Source organism: Falco rusticolus, chromosome 2 (genome assembly GCF_015220075.1).
Source record: "Falco rusticolus isolate bFalRus1 chromosome 2, bFalRus1.pri, whole genome shotgun sequence".
Classification (NCBI taxonomy): Eukaryota; Metazoa; Chordata; class Aves; order Falconiformes; family Falconidae; genus Falco; species Falco rusticolus.
This window is the reverse complement of record NC_051188.1, coordinates 72,260,735-72,281,027: the sequence shown is the minus strand read 5'-3', so window position 1 is coordinate 72,281,027 and position 20,293 is coordinate 72,260,735. Positions and strand designations below refer to the sequence as shown.

General features: G+C 37.7%; 1 protein-coding gene across 4 annotated transcripts in view; it reads left to right on the top strand.

Moving 5' to 3' along the window:
* The window catches only part of HERC2 (HECT and RLD domain containing E3 ubiquitin protein ligase 2), a 113,413-nt gene that overhangs the window by 56,553 nt on the left and 36,567 nt on the right, over positions 1-20,293 (top strand). For all 4 annotated transcript variants that reach the window (XM_037376120.1, XM_037376121.1, XM_037376122.1 and 1 more), the window contains 25 exons: positions 11-195; positions 1,853-2,000; positions 2,094-2,290; positions 2,523-2,753; positions 4,026-4,161; positions 4,730-4,873; positions 6,195-6,337; positions 6,547-6,814; positions 6,969-7,111; positions 8,512-8,610; positions 8,708-8,876; positions 8,990-9,115; positions 9,883-9,991; positions 10,140-10,279; positions 11,961-12,151; positions 13,927-14,032; positions 14,210-14,301; positions 14,878-15,053; positions 15,522-15,633; positions 16,633-16,714; positions 16,817-16,960; positions 17,539-17,629; positions 18,873-19,050; positions 19,505-19,586; positions 19,669-19,840. In XM_037376120.1, coding sequence (XP_037232017.1) covers positions 11-195; positions 1,853-2,000; positions 2,094-2,290; positions 2,523-2,753; positions 4,026-4,161; positions 4,730-4,873; positions 6,195-6,337; positions 6,547-6,814; positions 6,969-7,111; positions 8,512-8,610; positions 8,708-8,876; positions 8,990-9,115; positions 9,883-9,991; positions 10,140-10,279; positions 11,961-12,151; positions 13,927-14,032; positions 14,210-14,301; positions 14,878-15,053; positions 15,522-15,633; positions 16,633-16,714; positions 16,817-16,960; positions 17,539-17,629; positions 18,873-19,050; positions 19,505-19,586; positions 19,669-19,840 — 3,664 coding nt within the window. The remainder of the gene's footprint in view (positions 1-10; positions 196-1,852; positions 2,001-2,093; positions 2,291-2,522; positions 2,754-4,025; positions 4,162-4,729; positions 4,874-6,194; positions 6,338-6,546; positions 6,815-6,968; positions 7,112-8,511; positions 8,611-8,707; positions 8,877-8,989; positions 9,116-9,882; positions 9,992-10,139; positions 10,280-11,960; positions 12,152-13,926; positions 14,033-14,209; positions 14,302-14,877; positions 15,054-15,521; positions 15,634-16,632; positions 16,715-16,816; positions 16,961-17,538; positions 17,630-18,872; positions 19,051-19,504; positions 19,587-19,668; positions 19,841-20,293) is intronic.

Sequence of the window (20,293 nt, the reverse complement as noted above, 5' to 3'; positions counted from 1 at the left end):
TTGTTTTTAGCTTCCTTGCCAAATAAATTAGTTTATAAAGAACAGCATAGGAGTTGGTGCACGCTGGGATTCATTCGAAGTATAGCACTCATGCCTCAGATGTGCAGCACTCTTAGTACATCTCAGTGGATAACTTTGCTAATGAAAATTGTTGAGGGGCATGAATCTTTCACTGCTGCTTCACTACAGAGACAGGTAATGTGTGTATTTCCAAATTACTTTGATAGGCAATGAATTTAATAGACTTCAGTTGTCATTTTTTTTTTTAAAAGTATTTTAAAAAACAGATGGGAAATGTCATATCAGTTTTAAATTAATTGGGAAAAAACGTCGTCTTATATTTAGTATTCATTGTTTTAGATACACATCTGTAAGTTTTTGAGCTGTCAGGGCACTACAGAAGACTCCTGCGTTCTGTTGAAAGCCTGGAAGTTTTGTACAGATGAGAGACCAAAACAGTGTTCCAAAAATATATTCCAGAAACTTCCGATATAATGTTCCTAGAAGTTGAATAAAGAAAAGAATAACAAAAAGATTGTTAGGAAAGATGTGCAATTTCATTTTCATTCATAACGTTATCAAATTGTGTATTATCTCCTGTCCTTCCTTCCATAGTAAACTGCTGTTACTATTTTAATTTGTCTCTCTTAGGAAAGCTGCATCTTTGTATCTTATTTTGGTGTTGTATGTCCCCTTTCCCCTTTTCTTTTTTTCTTCTTTTTTTTCTTTTTTCCTTTGTTTTTTCCTTTCCTTAGTCTTTATCATGAGATTAAAAAGCAACCTTATCATGGAGTAAGTCTTCCAAGTTTTAAGGCCTAGGGATCAAAAGATCTTAATCTTTCCCTTGATGAGGCATCAGCATTTTTTAACTAAAGCCTTGTATCATAAAGGCATGTACATTTTTGTGTCATCTTCCAGCAAATTCTTGGCACTGTTTTTAGTTTGAGAGATCTTTTATCATCGAGGAGTTGGTGCGTTAGTCATCTGTGCTGCTCGGGGAATACTTGAGAGAAATGACCATTCCTCATGTACCAGCGTCTAACTTAACGAGAAAAAGATGAGACTTGGAAGTTTTAGAAAGACGTGTTACTGACAGAAGTTTACAAGAAGACAGATCTTTTCACTGTTATCGGTCACTTGTATTGGTCTTCTGGGTAGAAGATGAGGAACTTCTGAGGAACCAGAAATACTCCAGAATGTGCAGCTCCATCTGCTCTTTGATACTGCAGCACTACACCTTCCCATGCTACTCATCAGTCCTGCACTGAGTGTCTAGGTTTAGAGATGCCAGTCTGTTCCTTCTGTACTGTGTCAGAGGCTGTAGTTTCACAGTAAATGCTTTTGGGTGTCACTGCAATTGCTTTTTGCCTTCTTGTATCATTCAGCTTTCTATCTCATGACTTTTAATTATCATACCCTCATTGCAGAACACTTGGAAGCTTTCATTCTGAAATACATCTTAATACGAAGTTCTGAGTCTGGAGTCTGAACAAACCTTCCCATTTCTGTATTGCTATTTTTCCTATGCATTTTAGTCATTTATGTTGTTTCTCAGTGTGTGTTTGTGTCATGTACTGAGTATTGAAGAGGTTGGATTCACTAATATAATGTGCCGATAAAATTGTTACTGACTTTGAACTGGCGCAACTTCTTTTAAAATATTCCTTATGAAAGTGAATGGAAGATCAGTATGTCTGTAATTTCCACAGCTGGAAAGAAATCAGCATAGTAGAAAGAACTACGAGGAAAGCTAACTTTTAAAATGCCTTTCTTCCGTGCTTAGTATATTTGAGAATTTCTTTAATACTTGGTGACTTAGAATGGAATAATGCTCATTTTGTTCTCTTTTTAGATTCTTGCTGTACATTTATTGAAAGCAGTACTTCCATCCTGGGATAAAAATGAAAGGTCAAGAGACATGAAATTTCTTGTGGAAAAACTGTTTGGATTTTTAGGCAGCCTGCTTAGTACTTGTTCTTCAGATATCCCACTGCTCAGAGGTAGAGGAATTTTCCCTCAGTGGCTTATTTTTATGTATAGTAAATGTGTGTGTTAAATTGATAAATGTTGTGCAATTGCTTTTGTCTTCTTAGAATCTACTCTGAGAAGGAGAAAGGCCAGGCCCCAAGCATCTCTAACTGCCACTCACAGTAGTACTTTAGCAGAAGAAATAGTGGCACTGCTGAGGACGCTCCATTCGCTCAGCCAGTGGAATGGACTCATAAACAAGTACATCAACTCTCAGCTAACCTCCATCACCCACATCTTTGCAGGAAAACAGTCAGAAGGGGTAGTTTCCACGTTTTAAAATAAGCTCATTTTTATAGCAATATTTATTTTGAAATTATAAATACTAAATGTAAACAATATTAAGCTTAATTTTGAAACCATTTTTCTATTTTTATATATATATGTATTTATGTCGTAATTTTTAAATTGAAGTATGTGTGCTTAACTGTATTTTAAAGCAGATAAAAGTGTATGTTGTTCTCCCTACAGTTAATGGTGTTGTTCTTTGTTAGGCTCTGTTGGATGACTACTTTCCTGACACTGAGAATCCAGAGGTGGGAGGCCTAATGGCAGTGTTAGCAGTGATTGGCGGCATAGACAGTCGCTTGAGACTGGGTGGACAAGTAGTTCATGATGAATTTGGAGAAGGCACAGTGACGCGCATTACCCCGAAAGGGAAAATCACTGTACAGTTCTATGACATGCGAACATGCAGAGTGTGCCCTCTGAATCAACTGAAACCAGTAAGTTTGTTTTGTTGAGTCTGCAGTAGAGGGAAGAGTATGGGTTAAGATTCTGATACACTGCAAAGAAAATACTTGTTCTTCTTTGGGTAAATACATTGACATTCAACACATACCATGCTCTGAATGCAAATCTAAGATGGTATTCATCCAAACCCCTATAAGGCCTTTAAAGCCTGTCCTTATTTTTTGAGGAGGTGAAAGGAGAAGGAATTTGAGCTGAACTCCTTTGACTTGAAGTAAACTCTCAAGTCATGAAAATATGATTTATAGCTCTTACATGAGAGGAACTGTTTGTTTATATTTAACTTGATTTCCTAACTAATGTAGAAAGTCTTGGATGTTTTCATTTGAATCTTAATCTCAATTTGTTGATATGGCTTTAGTGAAAGTACAGTCAAAGTGCCTGGTCTGCTTGAGACGCTGCAGTTCTTCCTTGCTCTGACTGTGTGTTACTTTTCCACCAAGCAGACCTGCAACTGTGTGCTACAAGTAGAGGAGCTCTGTAGGGAATAGCAGTCCTCTCCAGTTGTTCCTGGTTGTTGTGGTTTAACTTCAGCCAGCAACTAGGTACTACAGAGCTGCTAGCTCACTCCCCACCCCCTCGCCCCTCCCCAGTGGGATGGGGAGGAGAATCAGAAAAAGGTAACACCCGTGGGTTGAGATAAGAACAGTTTAATAGTTGAAATAAAGTAAAAATAATAACAACAACAATAATAATTGTAATAGAGGAATAAAATCCAAGGGGAAAAAAACAACCACAAAACCCCCAAAGTGATGCACAACGCAATTGCTCACCACCTGCTGACTGATGCCCAGCCAGTTCCTGAGCAGGGATTGACAGGTCCTGGTCAACTCCCTGCAGTTTATTTACTGAGCGCCATGTTCTAAGGTATGGGAATATCCCTTTGGCTTGCAGGTTGGCTGTCTGGGCTCTGCTCCCTCCCAGCCTTTTGTGTACCTGCTCGCTCTCAGAGCATGTGAAACTGAAAAGTCCTTGATTTAGAGTAAGCACTAATTAACACACTGATGTTTTAGTTGTTGCTATCAACATTATTTTCATACTAAATCCAAAACACAGCACTGTACCAGCTACTAAGAAGGAAATAACCCTGTTCCAGCTGAAACCAGGACATTAGTCAAAAGCAATAAGATGAATGATTCTTTTTCTCTTCTTCAGTTAATAACCATTGAAACTTCTGAATGATTTTGGAAAATGCTTATCTGTTGGTTTGCTTTTTTCTTTTGTCTGGTTCTTCCTCCACTGCCTAGCTTCCAGTTGTGGCTTTCAATGTGAACAACTTGCCTTTCACTGAACCGATGCTATCCATTTGGGCTCAACTAGTAAATCTGGCTGGAAGTAAAATAGAAAAACAAAGGATGAAGTCTCCCAACCAGGGTCTTTCAGGTACAGCTGGAGTTCTTTTGTTGTTTTTGTTGGGTTTTTTGGGTTTTTTTTTTTTGTTTAATAGATGGATATACTGTGGGAAAAATACTAGTAACAGCAAATGTACGTAAGAAAAAGGTTTTCTGGAACCTTACTTTTTTTCAGTCGACGTTGAATAATATGAACTTACGAGACAAGTTTAGCTAGGAGATTAATTGCTCTGCGCTGTAAGTGGAATATTGTTTTTACTTAGAGAAAATGTAAATGGGGTTTGGGGCTGGACTTGTATTGAATTGTTTAAAATATTGGATCCATATAACATCTTAACTGCACTTATTGTGCTGTTAGCTGTATGATTGTGCAGGGCATGAAAGTAGGAAAGCAGTGTTTTTAATATCATGAGTCATAGAATACTTTTTATCCAGATGCTGTTCAGACTACCTCATATCATCAGTATTTCACAAGCTTTCACACAGTGAGTTAAGATGCAAACTGATTTTTGAACTGAGGCTGTATGAATGGTACTTTCTTCTCTAACACAAGAGATTCCTGTGTATTAGTGCTAATAGCTGCTTAATATATCTGACAGGTCAAGTGGATTTGGATCTACTGCGATGCCAGCAGTTAAAGCTGTACATACTGAAAGCAGGCCGGGCTCTGCTTTCTCACCAGGATACACTAAGACAGATCTTGTCTCAGCCAGCTGTTCAGGACTGTGCATTAAATCCTGCAGGTATTCTGAAACACAGCCTGAGTGTGCTGCTGTTTGTTTAGATGATGGATAAAGTAGGTGACTATAACCCTTGCTAATGGCAATTGGAGGGTAGAAGCTAGGTTTGCCCTCTAAAGACTAAAAATTAAAATTCAGGAATGCTTTAATCTTACATATTAAAACTGAAAGAGGGTAGATTTATGTTAGATATTAGGAAGAAATTCTTTAGTGTGGGTTGTGAGACACTGAAACAGGTTGCCCAGAGAAGCTGTGGATGCCCCATCCCTGGCAGTGTTCAAGGCCAGGCTGGATGGGGCTCTGAGCAACCTGGTCTGGTGGAAGGTGCCCCTGCCCATGGCAGGGCGGTTGGAACTGGATGATTGTCAAGGTCTCTTCCAGCCCAAACCATTCTATGAAAAGCATTTTGACTTTTTAACTTAGGTTTTGAAGACTTACGTGGATCCAAGTGTTTGAGGCTTGAAATATATTTATTTTATTTGTATATTTCTGGGGTGGTTTGTCAGTTACCAAATTTTAAGTCAATGAATCCTTAATATTTTCCTGGGAATGGAATGTGGCTTGACTTCTACCATGAGGTTTTTGTTTTTGTTTGGTGGTTTTTTTTTGGGGGGGGGGGGGGGGGGGGGAGGGGGGGGTTGGGGGGGGGTGGTCCAGAACAGCATAAGTTACATGAGGACTACTGCTTGTTTTGTTACTGTTTCAAATATGAGAACTTCCTTTTGTTGGAGTTAAATGAAGAATCAGAACACTTCCCTGAGATAGCCACAATAAAGATGTAGGAAACATGAATGTTTATGCCAACAAGAATACAAAATCAACGATAAAAGTTGCAGAGCGTGAGCCAGTTGACTCAAAAAAGGTGCACCCTTTTAAAGGGGCAATAAACACCTATGGGGAGCTCTTCTCAAGAGCTGTATTAAAGGAGGGAAGTGACTTAATCCAGGAAGTATGCGCCATGGCTTTAGGGATCAATGAGATTGTTGGTTTTCTCTATGAAGTGTTCTGTCCTGGAAAGACCTTTCTATAATAATATTACTGTAAAAACTCAGAAGATACTTGTGCAAGTTCACTGTCCACTGAGCAGTTTCTGCTAGACATGTCTTAGGTGTGTTTTAGTAAAAATAGTGTTTATCTACAAGTTTCTCATTTGCTTTTTTTGTATGGAGATTGTGGCACACATGATTTAATCTTAAGCATGTGATTCCTGTGGAGACAAAATATGGAAGAAATAATATGTTTGATCAACCAGTATGCCCCAGAATAAGTCTCCTTATTGACTTCTATTACATGGTTTTGGTTAAAATAATGTTTTTGTTTCAAGAGGATGGAGCAGTTGCCTCTCCCGACATAGGAGATATGTCTCCTGAAGGACCTCAGCCTCCCATGATTCTTTTACAGCAACTTTTGACAGCTGCTACACAACCATCACCTGTGAAAGCAATATTTGACAAACAAGAGCTTGAGGTAGAGTCTGTCTTTTCTGCTAAGTAACCAAATAAATAAGTCTTTCTAATTCACAGTCAAACTGAAACTTGTTAAGCTATAGGCTTTAAAAAAAAAAAAGTGATACTGAACCCTTTTTGGCAAATAACCTTTAATTTCAGGTACACACACATGCAGAAACATATAAATACACTTGTTTTACTTGGACTGCTTGCTTTGTTCTCATTTAGGCTGCTGCTTTGGCAGTATGCCAATATCTGGCTGTAGAGTCTACGCATCCTTCAACACCAGTGTTTGAAGACTGCAGCTCTAGTGAAGCTACAACACCCATCACAGTGCAACATATCCGACCTACAAAAGCAAAGAAACGCAAGCAGTCTCCAATTCCACCCCTTCCCATCGTAGTTCAACTTATGGAAATGGGTTTTCCTAGGAAAAACATAGAATTTGCACTAAAATCTCTGTCTGGAACCTCTGGAAGTGCTTCTGGATTACCAGGTATTCCATTTAGTTAAATTAATGATTTTAGAAGTAGAAGGAAAATTGTGAGCAGGTTAAAATGCTACTGGGAGCAATTGTCACTTATCATTTTGGATACTATTTTAAGAATGTCAGAGAATCCCTTAGAGACAGACTTTGTGTTCTATATTAGGAGTAGAAGCCTTGGTTGGCTGGTTGTTGGATCATCCTGATGTTCAAATTACGGATCTCTCTGACGCTGATACTATCTCTGATGAATATTCAGATGAGGAAATAGCAGAGGAGGTGGAAGAAGCTGAAGCTGCTTGCCCTGTGGTAAGTATCAGCTAAGTAAAACCCAAGGCATGCTACCTGGCTGCAAATTTTCTAATTCTTTCCTTTTATGAGCTTTGGTTAAGAGTACAAGGACATTCTGCTTTCCCAAGCTTTCAAGACTGTAACGAGGACCACATTTGCCATATGTTTCTAGGGCATGTCATATAAGAGCTCAAGAATAATCTAGAAGTACTTATGTATGAAGAGCACAGGGGAAGAGTGGAATACATGTAGACGTTGAACGAGTGGTGGCTATAAGTATCCCTGATAGTTGGTCTCAGTTTCATCTGAGCAAACACTGTATCTGTAAAGGACTCCTTCCATGCTCCCCTCCCCCTCTCCCTTAATTTGATCTTGAAAAAAGTATGTTAGCTACAAGGAATGATGAGGAATTTATGAATAAATGACAAAAAAATGTCAGTGAAATAGCTTTTTCCTTACAAAAGCTATTTTCACTTACAGGTGATAAAATGACCTTTACAATGCCTATTGAGTGTGATGGCTTTAATGTGAATTTATTCGTCTTCTGTTGGCTTTCAGGAACTGTTTCAGTAAGGATTCGGCAATAAAGTGAAATGGGTTCTATATTTTTCTATTTGTTTTTTTATGGAGCTATGTTGAGTTTTCTGGCACGTGGGATTCCTGTAATTGAAAGAAATGTTTTATGTTTTAAAGGAAATTGACTTGACGTTGAGTTCTGGTACCTTTATCAGTATTTCAGTGAGAAACTGTGCTATGTATTGCCTTGAATGAAAAAAGATTTAATGCTCAATACAGAACAAAGTTTCCTGAAAATTGTCATTACAGCTGGAATGCAATAGTTCTCTTAACATTTTTTAAGTTAATCAAATCTCATAAGGAATAAGTTCTGATAGCTACAGTCTCGTCTTATCTTTTTCATCAGCTTGTTTTTCTATGGGAATAATTTAAATCCCATTGTACTATATAACAAAAAAAAAATAATTAGTAGTGGACTTTAGGAAGGATTACCGTTTACCATTGTTCTTTTCTTGGGTTCTTTTAATCTCTAAACAAGTAGCCTAAGAAGTGGAATGTGAATGTGTATCTGTGAGGCTAAGTTACTCACAAATCCTTTTTGTTCTAATTTCATTTGGCAAGCAGATTTCATAAAAGCAACTTGCAGCTTGTTTCACACGTTTTGAAAATTTGTGGCTATGTTCCTTGGCAAGTCATTTCTGAAACTAAACTTTAGCTTAAAGTAGATAGTAAATATTAGCACTATAGTTAGTTGAAGGTTTTTCCTATTTTTGGCATGCAACTTGGACATTATATGTGTTTGCTCTTGTTGGGTTATCTTCAGTCTCTGTTAACATTTTCATTTATCTGAATTAAAGACAGATTTTGTGACTGTTACATGTTTATTTTGGATCTTTTTCCAGGCAAGTGGCGCTGTTGTAACAGAGAGCCAGACCTATAAGAAACGAGCTGATTTCTTAAGTAATGATGACTATGCTGTGTATGTGAGGGAGAATATTCAGGTAAAGTATGATGATCAAAAACTGTATTGAAACTACTTTCCTTCTGCTACAAAAGTTCTTGCACAGCTATGGCATTCTGTTGTTTGTTTTCCCCTAGGTGGGGATGATGGTTAGGTGCTGCAGGACCTATGAGGAGGTTTGTGAAGGAGATGTAGGCAAAGTTATTAAATTGGATCGAGATGGATTGCATGACCTGAATGTACAGTGTGACTGGCAACAAAAGGGTGGTACTTACTGGGTCAGATACATCCATGTTGAGCTTTTAGGTAAGTTCACTGCTGACTGCTTTTGAATAAAAAACTGAATGATACATTAAAGGGAGATTTATTTTTGGAGGGGAAAAACTCACTCACCCTGCATTTATTCTTGCAACTGCTAGGATTCCCACCGCAGAGTTCAGCCTCTCATATCAAGATAGGTGACAAAGTTCGTGTGAAAAGCTCTGTTACCACACCCAAATACAAATGGGGATCAGTTACTCACCGAAGTGTGGGAGTTGTCAAAGGTAATGTCTATTTCAAAAGGGGCATGGGAAAATAGTAAAACTGGAAACCACAGACTTTCTGCAGTGTTTAAGGAGAGAATCTTTTAGACACAAATCACAGTTTTGTGGAATGCTGCCTAATAGGAAGAAAGTACAGAATGCATTTGATGTGTGTGATTAATTTGTAGACATGTAATCTGTGGCAGCCCATTTTGTTAGGTGTGTTCATCTGCTTTTTGAGCTGCTCCATTCATATGCAGTAAAGGACTTTCAGAATCTGTGCAGCTTCCTGTTGTAGTTCTCATTTATACTTTGGATGAGCCACAAATGCTTTTCCTTTAAGAAGGAATTCTAACTTGAAGACTTCACATGGTAGTGAGGAGGAAGTGGGGTGCACTAGTATCAAGCTGTAAGGAATGTTGTAGAAGTAATCTGTGGGGCACAGATTCTTTGAAGAGGTACAGATCTTGGTCATAGTACATTTGTGCTTAGAAGTACTCTCTCCATTCAGTAACTGTTAAATAAAAACAAATAAAAGAAATCGGAGTCAAGTAATTTAGATAGAATAATATATGTCTTCTAAAAAAAAATCTTTAGACCTCCCTTTCCCTCTGCCCCTTTTCCGGCTATCTGATGAGTTTAATATATAGTTCCATTAATGTGAAAGGTTACTTTTGAAGTTTTTTTTTATTACATATTTCTGCTCTGATGTTGCACTGGACACTTTCTGCTTCATTTTTTTATAGACGTTTGCAACACATTGTGTTTTCTCCATGTTTTTGTCACAGCTTTTAGTGCCAATGGAAAAGATGTCATCGTAGACTTTCCTCAGCAGTCTCATTGGACTGGCTTGTTGTCAGAAATGGAACTGGTTCCCAGCATTCATCCTGGAGTCACGTAAGTGATGATTTACATTTTTCTTAACTTGTAAGAGTTATCCTTTAGCTTTATTATGTTGTTTCCATTATCTTGACTTGTGTTACAAGTAACTTGTACTATGAAAACTACAAGAAATACACTTACTGTTGTTCTTTTGTGAAATCAGGTGTGATGGCTGTCAGATGTTTCCTATCAATGGGCCTAGATTCAAATGCAGAAACTGTGATGACTTTGACTTTTGTGAAACCTGTTTTAAAACTAGGAAGCACAATACCCGACACACTTTTGGCAGAATAAATGAACCGGGTGAGTTTCAGAATCTAAGTTTTCCTTAGATTAATTTAAAATGCATTGAATTAGTTTCTAAAAAAACAGTTCTAAAATTTCTGTACCTTAATGTAATGAAATTAGTGTTCAGACTGACCCTCTAGACAACAAAACATTTTTAGCAGATCATAGCACTGCTACAATGGCACATGGCAGACTACACCAGAACATCAACCCTTAAGCTTTCTTTGTAGTGTAAGAAAAGTTTTAAAAATATGCCTACGTGGCAGTAACTCGTTATGTCAGAATGGCATTTACAGCTACACCAAGAATAGAACATAGAATTCTGTAATCCTACTGCCTTTTGCAATCAGCCTAAATGTAGGTAAATGTAGCAGGTGCATCCTGAAATACCAAAGATACTGTCTTACCCCTCACTTGCTCTTCAGCAGTTTTGCCTATCACTGTGTGGTGGCTGTTACCTCTTTTCCTCCATGATGTGGAGACTTCAGAGGGGTGTGGTGGGAAAGGGAAGCCTTTTGAAAGACTTGACATTTTTGGTTTCTAAGTGAGGAATAGGTGCAGCCATTTTCACTCCAAAATTTTTGGGGTTATGCATTATTACGCAAAACTTAACTGACGCTAGCTTTTCTTTCTTTTCTCTCCACCTGTTTAAAAATCAGTCCAATCCCTAGCGTTTGCAAGGTGATGTTGGCTTCTGGACTAAACTCCTTCATATTTACACATAGCCAGGCTAATTGGTTTGGAAAATGATTAAAACTATTTCCCTACTAGAAAACACGAACGTGCATTGCATGTGTATGATGGTTTGTTTAAAGGGCAAGAAAGACTTTCCATTAATAAATCAGTTAATACAGTTTTACAGCTAGTATGGTGTGAATCTGTAATCCTCCGCGTTGCCCTGGATAGGGTAACAAGAGTTAGTATTCTTTTAGTCAGGCTTTCTAGAAGCTGCAAAGATCAGTGAAGGAAAGTAGAAGTGGGTTTTTGCAGGGAAGAAATCAACAACTCTCCAAACTGCCTCATCCTTGAACACGATTCAGAATTTGTAGTGTGGTAACATTAGCTGTGTCTGTTCTCCTGAAAGAGATTTTTATTGCAGGTTGGTTGCGTATTTTTCATATGCTGTGGTGGTGTACAAAATTTGTGTGCTGTGGGCCTGTGTTTTGAAGCATTTGTCATTATAAATATTTATTTATATTTCAAAAGGAAGGACCCTTTCAAGTGACTATTTAGTCAAGAATGTTAGTCTTTTAAGGATTCTGTCAGTTTAAAGATGGCATGCCCCTGTAATGTATTATCATTCGATTTTAGGAATTACTCTTAGCGTCTTACATTCCTGAAGAGAGTAATTATCTTAGTTTTTTTAATGTTTTTTTTTTTTACTAAATTATGCTTGGTTTCTTGGTACAAATCAATCATAAGTTTAAGAACAGAAAATGTGATTATTCCAAATGACAGACATGAAAACTTGTCTGGTAAAGTGCTTGAAACTAATGTAAAAAAAAATAAATCTTGAGCTATGCCCTTTAGGTGTGAGTAGTATTACTATACCTACGTGACGTGCTTCTGTGTTCTGCCTTCAGACTATGTACCCTAAGTCTTTGATATGTTATATTTCCTTTCACATTGCTTATGGGTTTAATAAAAGCAATTTTCTTTGAGAGGTATGTGCTTAACGTTTCACTTAACCATGCAGGTCAGTCTCCAGTCTTTTGTGGGCGTTCTGGAAAGCAGCTGAAGAGACGGCATAGTAGCCAGCGGGGAATGCTACTGGATGATTGGTCAAGAATAGTTAAAAATTTGAATGTCTCATCCTCTGTGAATCAGGCTTCACGTCTTATTGATGGTAGCGAGCAATGCTGGCAGTCTTCTGGCTCACAAGGAAAGGTAAATTCAGCCATAACTGCTTTGTTCTGGCATATTTCCTCTTAAGAGGATAAGTACCTTAAGTGAAATGTATTTGTTTGTTACCTTTGTGTAAGATAGAAGAGCACTAAAAACAAACATCGGAAGTACAAAACTGTGTTTCTTCCTAGTAAATGTGCCTATTTTTTTAAAGCTGAGCTTCATCTTTCTAAGTTACAAGGAACTTATACGTGATTTTTTTTTTTTTAATACAGGGTAATTACTGTATTCTGTAGTTGGTTAGGCGGTTACAGTTGTCTTTTCAGTACAATAACTGATGATGACAATTGTTCTTAACAGTCAACTTACATTTTACTTAAGCAAGTTTGTTGCAGCACAAAAAGCACCTGTGCTCTCACTAGCTAAAACCACCTCCAAGAACTCCCTCACTTGCATAATAGAATATCTTGAGTTGGAAGGGACCCATAAGGTTTGCTGACTCAACTCCCTGCTTCTTGCAGGACTACCTGAAACTAAACCATATGACTAAGAGCATAATCTGGATGCTCCTTGAATTCTGACAAGCTTGGTGCCGTGACCACTTCCCTGGGGTGCCTCTTCCACTGACCAACCACCCTGTCACACCTTTTCGTAATGTCCAGTCTGAACTTTGCCTGACACAGCTTCATTCCATCTCCTTGTGTCCTGTCACTCCTCACCAGAGAGAGGAGCTCAGCACCTCCCCCTCTTGAGGAAGTTGTAGATGGCGATGAGGTCTCCCCTCAGCCTTTTCCAAGCTGAACAAACCAAGTGACCTCATAAGTCTTGCCCTTGAGACCTTTTACCATTTTAGTTGCCCTTCTCCGGATGTAGTCTAGTAGTTTGATGTCTCTCTTCTACTGAGGCGCCCAAAACTGCATGCAGTACTTGATGGGGTCTCACTAGTGCAGTGCGGAGTGGGACAGTTTCCTCCCTCAACTGGCTAGCTATGCTGTGCTTGATGCACCCCAGGGCACAGCTGGCCCTTTTGGCTGCCAGGGCACACTGTTGATTCATATTCAATTTGCCATCAGCCCACATCCCCAGATCTCTGTACATGGGCCTGCTCTCCAGCCTCTTGTCCCCCAGTTTATATGTATAAGGAAGATTACCTTGTCCCAGGTGGAGAGTCTGGCACTTGCTCTTGCTAAATTTCATGTGGTGATTGCCCAGCTCTCTAGTCTATCCAGATCTCTCTGTAAGGCCTCTCTACTCTTCAGGGTGTGCACAGCTGCTCCTAGTTTACTATCACTGGCAACCTTGCTTAATGTACAATAACTCATGTGTCCAGGTCATTTATAAAAAACATTGTTCCTTAGTTTATGGCTTACTGGTTTTATTGGCCCACAGCATTGCTTTGGGACCAGGATTTGCAGCTAGGCTTCTGTCCAGCGTGTTTAGATGCTCTGTTGATGGTTATGCTGAGAATATTCCCAAGTACCTTTTCATCAGTTTGTCTACAGACTGTCACAAAAGTTTTACATTATATCCCATTGCTTGACCTCTGATGGTATTGTGCTTTCTCAGTCTTCTCAGTGGTGTTGCTCTTGGGTGAAATAAATCATTTGCTGCAACTGTTTTTCTTGTATTTGGAGGCTGGACAGGTGAGAAGTTCACAAAGTTGTTTTCTTTTGGCCAGTTCCCATGCATTACAGCTATTGAGTACCATTCAGAAATGTTTTCCATGCTCTCTTCAAAAACAGCACACATTTATTCTTGTTAACCATACAGTGATCCTAACAGTATTATCTGAAAATGAAACTGTGTCTTTTCCCTAGCACTGGATTCGCTTGGAGATTTTTCCAGATGTTCTCGTTCACAGACTAAAGATGATAGTGGACCCTGCAGACAGCAGTTACATGCCCTCTTTAGTTGTAGTTTCAGGTATGTGTATGTTCTCTGGGAAGTCTTAATTTTTTATTTTATTTTTTTTGTACACACCACAGTAGGTATTTGTCTGGTTTCAATTAACGTAGTCATCAATTTTAACATGCATCATGCCTGTTTATGAAACAAATACCATATCTTAAAATGTTTTTCTTTCCATGTTTTGTTTTCTAGGGGGGAATTCCTTAAATAACCTTATAGAGCTAAAGACAATCAATATAAATCCTACAGACACCACAGTGCCTCTTCTCAGTGATTGTACAGAAGTAAGTGAAATCTGTGTGAGAATTACTCTGGTATGCAACAGAAAAATAGTTTTCTGCAAGAGATGAATGAGAAGCATGTTGTGGTGATTATAACATGGTATTTCACTTTTCCTCTAAATTAGCACTGTTTCTAGCAGTTCAGTAAAGTTGATTATCCTTGTAAGTTTTACCATAATCACGGTGTAACTCTGTAATAGCCTTAGTAGTAAATATACTTTAGGGTTTTTTATGTAAATCAATATACCTATGAACCAAGAAGACATCTCAATAAACTTAAATTTCAGGATAATTTTGGTGGGTGATAAAGCTTATTTTGGATACTTGTTCTGATATTTTTTAGTAACAGCAAGGAGGAATGCATGATGAATTTTTAGAAGATGGTAAGTGAAATCATTCTCAGATTAATGAGGCTATATGTTTTTGAAGTATGAATTACGTAGGGCTGAAAAGCCAAACATTTAAAGTTACAGATTCATTTTGTTAAGGTGACAAAGTCAAGCAAAAGTTCTAGTTTTTTTCCTGTTCTATAAAGTTATATAGGACAGAAAATATGGCAATTTTTTTTTTTTGTCTTAGTACCACAGGTATATTGAGATTGCAATCAAGCAGTGCAGGAGCTCTGGAATTGATTGCAAAATACATGGCCTCAGCATACTGGGGCGTATACGTGCAGAGGATGAAGATTTGGCTGCAGTCCCTTTCCTTGCTTCTGATAATGAGGAAGAGGATGATGATAAAGCTAACACTGGGAGGTAGGTCACTGCAGCGGCAAGGGGGAAATGAAGAACCCTGGTGTCTATATATTCTTCTAATTCAGGAGATTGTTGTAAGAATTACTACTTAATTAGGTAGTGAAGAGAAATCGGTATCTTTGTTAGAATTGTAAGTAGGTAATTTGTTGATAAGTAACTTGTTTAAGATTATCACACTGGTAAGTCAGTAGCATTTTGTGCAACTCCGGTTTCTGCGGTATGCTTGGAGTTGAAAACCTAGCTGAAAACTTGATGTATTTGTGTGGTATGGGGATGTATATATTTATCATTGCTCAGCAAAACATTCTGGGATTTTTTTTTTCCTGGTTTTTAGTTGTTACAGCCACCAATTAACTGTAGTGGTGTAGTTTGAGTACTGTAGAATCAGTAAATCCAGTAAAAAGGTGTTTGTGCTATAGCATGCAGGTTGCTAAACTGACCTTGCTTTTTTTCTCTCAATATGTTCAGCCTTGTTAGAAAGAAGGCAGCTGGGCTCGAATCAGCAGCTACAATAAGAACCAAAGTTTTTGTTTGGGGGCTGAATGACAAAGACCAGTTGGGAGGGCTTAAAGGTTCCAAGGTATGTTTCTTGCTTTCATACTTCAGTACAAAACAGAAACAGCTAAAAATAAAAAGTAGAAATCTCACACAACTCAAAATTCAAATTTAATCTGAATATTACAGTTTTATTATCAAAAGCTAAGAAGAGTAGGTTTAATGGCTTGTTACTGTTAAGACATGTAGAAGACATCTGCTGGATAGAAAATTGGAGAAAATTTGCATTTTGGTTGTTACTCTGAGATCCAGTTTAATTTTTAGCAGCCACTTAATTTGTTTAGATGGTGAACTAATTGTTCTAAAAATATGTAGCACTCTATACATATTCTGTTCCTTTTGAGTTTGTGTGTATAAAATGAAGATACTGGTGAACTTTTTTATGTATTCTGTGTTCACGGAGCTGGTGCAGTCATCAGAAAAAAAAAAAGTTGAATTCTGATCTTTTGATTTGTGTATTTGCTTACAATTCAGTGTAATTTGAGAGGAATTTCAGCCCTGTATGAAGCCATTTGTACATAATTTTTAATATAATGCAAGATGGGAGATATGTGGTGATTGTTTAATCAATTTAAGTTACCATTAATCTGAAAAGTATGTTAAGAGAGCATTTCTTTAATCTATGTGGTAAATACAATAGTACACATTTTATCAGTAGAGTGCCTTTCAAGAAACAAAAAGTTACTCTTTTCTTCAGTTTTTTTAAAAAAACTACTGAAAGGGAAGTCCCTGTTTATGTCACATTTCATTTTTTCTTAGATTTTGTATTTATCATGGTTTCAGTATTAAATGCTGTTTCTTAGTTTCTGTCTTTTGTCTGGTGTATATATATAAACTGGTATGTGTGAAGTGTCTGAATAATATTGGGAGTTTCATGTATTTAAAAACAAAATTCATGTGGTTTAAAAACAAAAAGAAAAGTACATATTAGAGTGACTGGTTTATCACTTAGGAATAGCTCTTCTTTTTAAAGTGTAAAACTTTAAAGTGTGTTGTCATGGTTTTTATTTCCTGTCTGCTCTAGATAAAAGTCCCTTCCTTTTCTGAAACCCTGTCGGCCTTGAATGTTGTACAAGTAGCTGGAGGATCCAAAAGCCTTTTTGCAGGTAATATAAGTTTAAAATAAATACAATTATTTAAGAGCAGAAATAGACTTCCAACTGTGAAACATTAATGGCATTTCAAACTTTTTTCTTCCTTCATTTTAGTGACTGTAGAGGGTAAAGTATATGCCTGTGGAGAAGCCACAAATGGAAGGCTGGGTTTAGGAATATCTAGTGGAACTGTGCCTATTCCCCGCCAGATTACAGCTCTCAGTAACTATGTGGTGAAGAAGGTGGCTGTTCACTCAGGTATCAGTTATTGCTGTTCTTTATATATATAAATATAACACATTAAGCCTGAAAATACTTGCTTTGCAATTTTTCTGGATGCTATGACAACTCAGCATATCTGATATTTTAAAAATAAATACAGGTTATTAAATTCTGTCTGTTGGATACAATGTCAGATTAATAGGTCTGTTATTAAAATCTATGAATGTAGACCATACGTGGTTTCTTACTTGCTGGAAGTTAAATTTGCTAGCTTTTGAATAGTTTTTCAGTCTGATCCAAAGTGTTTCCATTATTTAATATTGCGAAATGGTAGCTTTTCTTTTTTTTTTTTTCCCTTGCAGCACTGAAAACAGCAAATTGCACGTTCATTCTTTTTGTTTTAATGTGCCAGGAAGCCTAGTCTCACAAAAGTTTTGTGGTTTAAGTCAAATCACATAAAAACTCTGAAGAAAATAAGTAATGTATATTGGGTTGAAAGGCTTATAGAGTTACATTGTAGAAGTACAGCAGTGCCAAATATTTCTCTGAGATTTCTGCAAGACCTGCTGCCTGCTTGAAAGCTTGAAAATTTAAACTTCTGTTTACACTTTTAGGTGGCCGGCATGCTATGGCATTAACTGTTGATGGAAAGGTATTTTCGTGGGGTGAGGGAGATGATGGAAAACTTGGTCACTTCAGTCGAATGTAAGGATACCAAATGTGTCTGTATTTCAGTAAGAGAACATTTGTGTTGCATGTTCTAACACAGCTGACCACCACTATTGACTGGCAGGATTTTTAATAGAACTGGGGGCAGAAGAATTGTGTTTGTGAAGGGATTTTTTTCAGCAGTGCACATCAACTTAAGGTGCAGCACTTGTAGTAATCTTCAGTCATTTAAAAAGGAGCTATTCAATTAATGCAATAATTGGAAACATACTCTGTGGATGAAGTCTTTCATAATAAATTTCACATAAATTTCTTACCCCTTTCAGTAATATATAGTTTAGTCTTCCACAGAACAGCTTTGAGGAAAATTTGGATTTTTTATTGTATGCACACAGAGCAATGTTTTGAAAGGAGGGGTGGGCAGGGAAGGGGGAGATAAATATACCCCATGGGGAAATGTTTGTTTGCTATTCTGATATATTTTGAACACCTTCTCAGAATACATAAAAATATTACAGCGGCCAACTCAGATGGTTAATATGTGACAACAAATGAGTGTTCGTAGGGGTATGTGTGTCAATATCAATGAAAATGGAAGAGCAGTATTGTTGTTTATTGTTCAACTGCCTTATGTCTTCTGTAATTTTATTGGAAGTAAGACTTGGAACCAACTCTTGGGCATGTCATGAGAGCAAATTTTCTAGAGGCCATGCATAATTTTACAAAAATAGTGGCTCTGATACACAGTGTTAGAAAACCTTGAGTTGAAACTCTTCCCTGAATTTAAAGAATATTGTAACCATACGAAAAGTTTCTGGTACTCTCATAGAAGCCTAACAGTAAATCCCAGTTCTAATTTCTCTCTCACGAAGAGTGAAGTTAGGATGGGAGTGTCATCTCTTAATCTTGCTATCTGACTCTGTGTCCACAGATAACAAATGGCTTAACTTTGGGCAGTGACAGGATATCAGTTTTCACTTTGTATTACACACTCTTTGATTGATTCATCACTTTGGTATTTTGGCTTTGTCACCTAAGTTTTGTAGCATATACATAAAATATTTCATTAAATAAACTTTGAAGTACATTAAAATAGTGTAAACTTTAGATTTAATGGTGCTACCTGAAGAGTACATCTTGGAGTCATGATGTTGCATATTACTTTATCTTTAGGTTAATGTTAGTTATTGCACAAAATGTTTTTGGATTATGAAAGTTGGAGTATGTTGTATGACTTTTTCATAACGAATGCAATGATTTCTTTACTCATTTTCTGTAGGAACTGTGATAAACCCAGACTGATAGAAGCGTTGAAAACCAAACGCATCCGTGATATCGCTTGTGGCAGTTCTCACAGTGCTGCCATTACCTCAAGTGGTGAACTGTATACATGGGGTCTTGGAGAATATGGAAGGCTAGGACATGGAGATAATACCACACAGCTGAAGCCTAAGATGGTAAAATGTTTCTTGTCTCTGATGAAATGTGAATGTGTTTGTTTAATAAATGATAACAATAAAAGGTGAAGTACAGTGAAAACCCATGAAAGCAGTACGAAGGCATCATTTTGGAGTGATCTAAATTAGGTTTTGGTATACATACCTCTAATAATGGGCAAGCTATTTCAGGAAGGCCAGAAAGATCCACTCTTTTTCTTGGGAAGTGATATGAAATGGCTGGTGCTGTTTAGAACATTCATGTCCTGCATCTACTTTGATACATAGGTGAAAGCTGCTACTGTTGTTGAGTGATGTTGGACCATAAGTGAGCAAGACTTGATAACCCTTTGCTAAATGGCATGCTTAGGCTGGGCACAGTGAACAAGATCAGTCATAAGATCTTGAAAAATCGCTGTAAAGTTTCAAAGAAATTATGTTTTAAAATGTCTTGCTTAGTTTTTCTATTTTGCAGGTTAAAGTGCTCCTTGGCCACAGAGTCATTCAGGTTGCTTGTGGAAGCAGAGATGCTCAGACTCTTGCTTTGACAGATGAAGGTAGGAATATCTTGTTCCAGAACTGTTATAGCACATGGCAATGCTGTGATCATTGTTTGACCTGCAGTTTTGTGTTTGTTAGGTTTGGTGTTTTCTTGGGGCGATGGTGATTTTGGAAAACTGGGCCGAGGAGGAAGTGAAGGATGCAACATTCCTCAGAACATTGAAAGACTGAACGGCCAAGGTGTTTGTCAGATTGAATGTGGTGCACAGTTCTCATTGGCACTGACCAAGTCAGGAGTGGTATGGACATGGTATGTTAACGTTTGCCAGAAAGTATTAACAAAGCAATTATTGTGAAGTATATCGTGCATTTATTGCTATTTGACTGTCTTAACTCCACCTGTGCCTTATCTGTGTGCTTTGTCTTTAAAATTGGCAGCTCTTTGAGATAAGCTGTGATCTGTTCAATTACACTTAACACTTTCTTATAGTATGCTGAGTTGTATATTGTACTCTGTTAGGATGCCTGGGTCTTAATGAGTGGAGGAAGGGGAAGAGCATTCCCTCTCTTGGGAGCAATGGAGCCTGTAAAGGACTGTAAAAAACCCTGTAATTCAAGACTTTGGAGTGGAGTGGGAAAAACAGAACCTGGGAATTATTGTTTGCCATATGTAGCCTACAGCTAAAGCAGAGACTGAGAGGGTAAGGCTGTAGTAGAGTAAGGAAGTAAGCTAAAGTTCAGAGGAGATGGGATGAACTTCCTT